The 6,827-nt window shown below is 59.5% G+C and overlaps 1 protein-coding gene across 1 annotated transcript in view; it reads left to right on the forward strand.

The window, feature by feature from the left end:
- Positions 1-11: 11 nt before the first annotated feature.
- Positions 12-6,827, forward strand: part of ERBB2 (erb-b2 receptor tyrosine kinase 2) — a 16,114-nt gene continuing 9,298 nt past the window's right edge. The window contains exons 1-13 of the mRNA XM_045299332.1: positions 12-38; positions 753-993; positions 1,585-1,719; positions 1,964-2,032; positions 2,195-2,310; positions 2,401-2,542; positions 2,899-3,018; positions 3,281-3,407; positions 5,136-5,209; positions 5,300-5,390; positions 5,586-5,785; positions 6,054-6,186; positions 6,265-6,355. Of these exons, the coding sequence (XP_045155267.1) occupies positions 12-38; positions 753-993; positions 1,585-1,719; positions 1,964-2,032; positions 2,195-2,310; positions 2,401-2,542; positions 2,899-3,018; positions 3,281-3,407; positions 5,136-5,209; positions 5,300-5,390; positions 5,586-5,785; positions 6,054-6,186; positions 6,265-6,355 (1,566 nt within the window). The remainder of the gene's footprint in view (positions 39-752; positions 994-1,584; positions 1,720-1,963; positions 2,033-2,194; positions 2,311-2,400; positions 2,543-2,898; positions 3,019-3,280; positions 3,408-5,135; positions 5,210-5,299; positions 5,391-5,585; positions 5,786-6,053; positions 6,187-6,264; positions 6,356-6,827) is intronic.

A 6,827-nucleotide genomic window follows, 5' to 3' on the forward strand; every position in this document is an offset into this window, starting at 1 on the left:
ATGGAAACGCAATGCCCCTCTTCAGCTTCTTTTTTCAAGTAGTGTTCTTGATATGAAGTTCACATAGCATACACTTCCAGAGTTAAATCGCTTTTATCTTTTGTTTATTTTTAGAGTTTAGTCGCTTTTATAAAGGGTTGTCTATACATCATCACAATCAATTCTAGTGCTCCCCCGCCCCACCCATTCATTGTTTGCTCCCAATTCCCTTTACTCTCCGCACTCCCCCAGCCTTGCCACTGATTAATTTTTGCTCTCTTGCCCACTGGGTCCCTCCCTATGGTCCAAGCCCTTCCGCCACTCTGCAATGGAGGACAGGATGCCGGGAGATGTTCTTGTCCCAGGGCCAGTTCTGCAGCCCGTTGAGCTGGATGAATGTGGTCCAGGCCCTGAGCTTTAAGGCTTCACTTTCCCATCTATATATTGGGAGCAATCCGGGTGCTGGGCTTTGCCTTACGGGCCGCTGTGAAGATTAGCTGGAACTAGATGTGAGTGGTGATGAGCAAACAAGACAGAGTGGAAGCCAACCTGTTAGCTTGTGTTTCCTGCACCTTGGGGCAGGCCCTGTGCATGTCTGGCCTAGGCCTTTCCTGCTATGGCTGAAGAAACTGAGATGCAAAGAGGGCAGGGCGCTCTCACCATCGTGACCTTTCTGGATCATACAGGCGTCTGCGGAGGCGCTTGCTGGGCTTCCAATTTATGAATGAGGAGCAAGACTGCTCAGCGAGGCTGGGGGTCCTGCTCCGTCTCAGTGCCTGCCCCGCTTGGTCCCCTTCCAGGACATTCAGGAGGTACAGGGCTACGTGCTCATCGCCCACAACCAGATGCAGCAGGTCCCACTGCACAGGCTGAGAATCGTGCGGGGCACCCAACTCTTCCTGGACAAGTTTGCCCTGGCCGTGTTGGACAACGGAGACACATCCGACCCTGCCACTCCTGCCCCGGGGGCTGTCCCTGGGGGGCTGCAGGAGCTACAGCTGCGAAGCCTCACAGGTGGTCATCCTCAGTCTTTGGGTCATTGCTCGCTGCGGGGTGTCTTTGATGAACTGTCAATGGTGCCCCCTCCGGGTGGATGTGGCCAGTGCGCAGGGAAGGTGCTTTGGGGCCAGTCAGGAAAAGGGCCCTTTTCCTCCTGAGACGTTGCAGCTTGACAAACAAGTAGAACGTCGGCTGGGCTCCTGCCTCCACTTGGCAGCTCCAACCTGCCCAGCTGTCCAGGGCAGCCGGGGAGCTGACAGTGACCCGATGCTCTGGGGACCAGGCACTCTGCACGCAGGGCCCCTTCTCAGTCTTGCTCGAATGCGGCGTCCCTGGCAGTCCCATTTTACAGATGAGAAAAGAGGACTTGCAGAGGACACACACGGTGCTCAAGGGCATGCAGCTAGATAGTGGTGAAGCCAGGCACTCCTCCTGGGCCTCCACTGGTCCATCTGCAGACTTGGCCATGGGCGTGGGGTGTGGCAGAGGGAGGGCTAGAAGATGCTGGAGGCCATGCCCAGGAAACTCCCTCCGGTGGGGGAGAGGGTCTGAAAGGAGACGGGTGGTGATCATCATCTCCTCCCACCCCGCCCCCCCATCCCACAGAGATCCTGAAGGGAGGCGTCCAGATCCTGCGGAACCCCCAGCTTTGCTACCAGGAGACCATTCTGTGGAAAGACATCTTCCACAAGAACAACCAGCTGCCCCAGGAGATGGTCGATAGCAACCATTCCCGGGCCTGTAAGTGCCTCGCTGCCATCTGCAGCCACCTCTTGGACTGCCTACCCGACCCCCAGCTCCCGGTGCCCCTTACTCCACCCTCCTGCCCTGGGTCTGCATGTGCCCATTTCCACCAGCCTCAGGCCCTGTGTCCGTGGCCCCTAGCTGTGCATCTTGCCTCTGGTGTTCAGTCCCCGAGGTTGTTGGTCTCTCTGCCCGGTCACCCTTCCCCCTCTCTCACCATCCTCTCTGCTGCCTTCCCCAGGCAGGCCCTGTTCCCCAGCTTGTAAAGTCTCCCGCTGCTGGGGGGAAAGTCCCAAGGACTGTCAGAGATGTGAGTCTTCCTGAGGCCCAGAATCTGGGGGGCTGGCGCTGGGTGGGCTACAAGGCCTGGGGCATGGGGCGGGAGCTGGTCTTCCCTGGGACAGGGAGTCTTTATGGAAGTTGATGCGACCGGCTATACCACCCAGCCTTCATCCTGCCCTCCGCCCGACAGTGACCCGCACCATCTGTGCCGGTGGCTGTGCCCGCTGCAAGGGCCCGCTGCCCACGGACTGCTGCCATGAGCAGTGTGCGGCCGGCTGCACGGGCCCCAAGCACTCCGACTGCCTGGTAGGTGCCACTCTGCCCTGCGCCCACTGCCCGGCCCGGAGGTCATGGGGAGAGGCTGTCCCAATGACCACCAACTGCTTGCCCTCCCAGGCCTGCCTGCACTTCAACCACAGTGGCATCTGTCAGCTGCAGTGCCCGTCCCTGTTCACCTATAACACGGACACCTTCGAGTCAGTGCTAAACCCAGAGGGCCGCTACATCTTTGGTGCCAGCTGCGTGACCACCTGTCCCTGTGAGCACCAGGGCCCCCTGGGAGTGGCTGGGAATCTGTATCACTCCCATGTGAGAGACAACGTGGTGGTGGTGGTGGAGGGGTTGGGTTCTGGCGATCACCTCCCCATGGTAGTTGAGAGAGCCAGATTGTCTTTGTTCGAATCCTGCCTCCTCCACTTACTACTACTGTGACCTTGAATCAGTTCCATAATTCTGGGCTCTAGTCTCTCTTGCTAACCAATGGGGTTCTGGCGGTGCTCAGCATAGGTGGGTGCGAGGAGCGAGTGAGTGACCAGTGCCAGGCCCTGTTCTTATACCTGGGCATGGTGGCACAGCATGGAAGGCCAGAGCTTAGACCTTTCCTCATCTCCCCAGACAACTACCTGTCTACGGATGCAAGCTCCTGCACCCTGGACTGTCCCCTGAACAGCCAAGAGGTGACAGCGGAGGATGGCACCCAGCAGTGTGAGAAATGCAACAAGCCCTGTGCCCAAGGTATCTACTTGCCGCTCCCTGGGCTCAGTCCTTGCCTCTCTGGATACCCAGCCCACTCTGTCCCATGCTTCCTTGTACCCTCCTGGGACACAATCCTTTGCTCCACTGCCTCTGCCAAGTTTCCCTTCTCTTCTGGCGGTGTGGAGAAGGGCAAGTGAGGCTCTGGTAGGGGCTGGAGAGAGGGCACAGGAGTTTGGGTTCCTGAAGCCAATGAGAAAGGGTCCTGAGATGGTTCCTTTGCCCTGACCCCCTTTCCCCACAGTGTGCTACGGCCTGGGCCGGGAACACTTGCGGGAGGTGAGGGCGGTCACCAGTGCCAATATCCAGGAGTTTGCTGGCTGCAAGAAGATCTTTGGGAGCCTGGCTTTTCTACCGGAGAGCTTTGCGGGGTAAGGACACAAGGGGTTCAGACCTCGGCAGACACAGAGCCGGCGCGTGAAATGGGCCTGGTGGCCGGCAGTGCTAAGGAGCCGGGATGGGGACCAGCGGGCGCAGGAAGTTGTGGGGAGCTCGTTTTTTGTAAATGATATGCCTGCCATCAACAGGCGTTTGTCCATCTCGGTGGGACCTTCCTTAAAAAAGAACAAAACACCTCAGGTGTTTGTCAAGAGGTGAAACCGTCCAGGTGGAGTGAGAGGCCTCATGCGTTCAGAGCAGTCTCCTTCAGAACAGCTCAGACCCGGGCGGCCCAGAGGCCCATCCAGGAGGGAAAAGTCAACCCGGCGCTGGTGTATCCATCTCTGTGATCCCTTCCACTCAGCAATAAGAGGCAGATCATCTACCAATATCCCCGCAGCCTGGAGAAGCCTCCAAAACGCTTAGAGCAAACGCAGCCCGAGGCGAGAGTGTGCGACCAGTGGCTCCATTTGTGAGAGGCCTAGAGGAGCAGAGCCACCCAGGGTGATAGAGATCAGAACGGCCGGCCGTTGCCCCGGGGTGGGAGGACTGCCAAGGGACACGGGGCCATTTCTGCAGCGAGGGAAGGGGGAAATGTTTGGGATGGTGCTCACCTGAGTGATTGCATTCGACCCTCACGCTGTAAAGGAAATGTCTGCGTTCTCTTGCGTGGTGATTCTACTCCAAGAAGAAAGGGGAACACTCCCCTTCAGCCCTCCCGTCACCTCTGTGCCCCTTCTGAGAGGGGACTCTCGTTCAGAGTGTGTACCCTTCAAGAGCATGGGCGCAGATCGGGACACACGGGCTGTTGCCACGGATTTTGCTGGGGAGGGGCTTTCTGTGAACAGGGTCCTCCTGGGAGGTGTGTGGCCTCTTGTTTTGATGAGTGCTTATGCAAGCCGAGCAGGAGCTGGCCGCTCGAGTCTGAAACCTGGCTCAACCTTCTGGTATGCCTCCGTTTCCTCATCTGTAAACGGGGCAGTGCTAACCACACCTTTTCAAAAGGTACTAAAGTTTGAAGGCGTGGATTCTGTGCTTGGCAAGACTGGGGAGAGCCGAGATTTCCGTCTCGGGCCAGGAGAGCCCAGGGTTCTCTGTAGTTCCTTGTAATGGATGAGTGTTGAAACAAAAACTCAGCGCCATCGCGTGGATGGGACCTCAGAGCGACCCCATAGGACAGGGTAGAGCTGCCCCCTTTGTGTTTCCGAGATTGTAACTGTTTAGGGGAGTAAAGGCCCCGTCTTTCTCCCAATGAGTGTTAGGTCGTTTAACTGATGGTGGTTACGTGAGCATTTAGGTCATTTTCGGTTTTCACTTTTAGCAACAGTTTGGCCTTGGCCTTGCCTCTGGGAATAGGGGTCAGTTCCTCTCTGGGCCACCTTCCTCATGCATGGCCCTCCAGTCCATGGGGCTCACAGCGACCCTAGAGGTCATGTTAGAACTGCCCCTGTGGGTTTCCGAGATGGGAAATCTTCACGGAGTAGAAAGCCTCCCTCATTTTCCTCCTGGGCCACATTCCTAGAAAAGGGATTTCTGGCTCAAAGGATATAAATATTGCATGTTAGATCCTGCCAAACAAGGGCCTCGGCGTTTGGAGCTCAGGATGGGAGCAGCCTGGCTTGGTAGGGAAGGCATTCAAGGTGGGGAGGTAGCAGGGTCAGCTCTGGGCGCCATGTGCACCCCCTTCCCTGCTGGCTGACCCCTCCTCCTCCTCCACCTAGGGACCCAGCCTCCAACACACCCCCGCTGCAGCCTGAGCAGCTCAGAGTGTTCGAGACACTTCAAGAGCTCACAGGTGGGCTAGGGGCAGGCAGTCCCCCTGGGTCAGGGCGGGGTCCCTCTCCAGCCTGGCTGCCTGTCATCCTCAACCTCCTTGTGCCTACAGGTTACCTGTACATCTCAGCGTGGCCAGATAGCCTGTCCGACCTCAGTGCCTTCCAGAACCTTCGAGTCATCCGGGGACGAGCTCTGCACGAGTGAGCTGGGGAGCCAGCGCCTAGGGGAGGGGCTTCCCAGGAGGCTTCGGAGCAGTGGGCGTGGTTGGGAACAGGTCTCCCCAGTTCTTTCCGGGAGTTTGGGAAGTTAGGCAGTGGGCAGGGTGGGGAAGGACCGGGAAGGGGGAAGCGGTGCTGAGCTGGTCCCCCTGCAGCAGAGCACCCCTCCCCCCACAGCGGCGCCTACTCGCTGACCCTGCAAGGGCTGGCCATCAGCTGGCTGGGGCTGCGCTCGCTGCGGGAGCTGAGCAGCGGGCTGGCCCTCATCCACCGCAACGCCCGGCTCTGCTTCGTCCACACGGTGCCCTGGGACCAGCTCTTCCGGAACCCTCACCAGGCCCTGCTGCACACTGCCAACCGGCCCGAGGCCGAGTGCGGTAAGACGGGCAGCCCAGGGCCGCGGGCTCCGGCCGGCCAGCGCACGGCATTAACACGCGTCCTTCTTGAGTCCGCTTGGCATGGCTTCTAGCGGGGGTGGGTGGGGTGCCACACTGCCTTAGCCCCCCTCCCTCCCCGGGCCTTCCCGCCTTTGGAACCGCCCAGGACTCTCTTAGCCCCGCCTTCCTTGCCTGGCCCCGCCCCTGCAGCCCAGGCCACGCCCCCTCCCTTAAGCACCCTCCTCTGGCCCCTCCCTCCTCACTGCAGTGGGCCAGGGCCTGGCCTGCTACCCCCTGTGCGCCCACGGCCACTGCTGGGGTCCAGGGCCCACCCAGTGTGTCAACTGCAGCCAGTACCTGCGGGGCCACGAGTGCGTGGAGGAATGCCGAGTTCTTCAGGGGTATGCGGGCGGAGCAGGGGCGGCCGGAGGGGAGCCCAGGGGCGCCTCTCGGACCCCTCACACTGCCCCCTCCCCCAGGCTCCCCCGGGAGTATGTGAAGGACAGACACTGTCTGCCGTGCCACCCTGAGTGTGTGCCCCAGAATGGCTCCGAAACCTGCTTCGGATTGGTGAGGCGCCGGTGGGCCCAGGGACGGGTGAAGGGAAGCACGGTGGGCAGTGGGGGGTGGGGGGCAACAGCTTGGGAGAAACTGGGTTTGCTTACTCTGGTCAGTAACATCCTGGCTAGCCAGAGTGTGGAGGAGAGGGAGGCCCTGGAGCCCTTTGGCCGGTGACTGGTTCTGGGCAGGCCAGGCTCTTGGGCGTGGGGGCTGAGGAGGGGCAGTAGAGATGGGTGGTGGGCAGGAGGGGTGGACACACAGTGGGTCTAGGTCTGACCTAGGAGCAGCTGGGACGTGCTGCTGAGCGCCTCTGAGAAGCTCTTAGGGCAGTGGTCCTCAACCTTCCTAATGCCATGACCCTTTAATACAGTTCCTCATGTGGTGGTGATCCCCCAACCATAACATTATTTTTGTTGCTACTTCATACCTGTCATTTTGCTGTTATAAATCGGGCGACCCCTGTGATAGGGTCGTTTGACCC

This window comes from Echinops telfairi, unplaced genomic scaffold, assembly GCF_000313985.2.
Source record: "Echinops telfairi isolate 266 unplaced genomic scaffold, ASM31398v2 ScPeMD7_7458;HRSCAF=8496, whole genome shotgun sequence".
In the NCBI taxonomy this organism is placed as follows: Eukaryota; Metazoa; Chordata; class Mammalia; order Afrosoricida; family Tenrecidae; genus Echinops; species Echinops telfairi.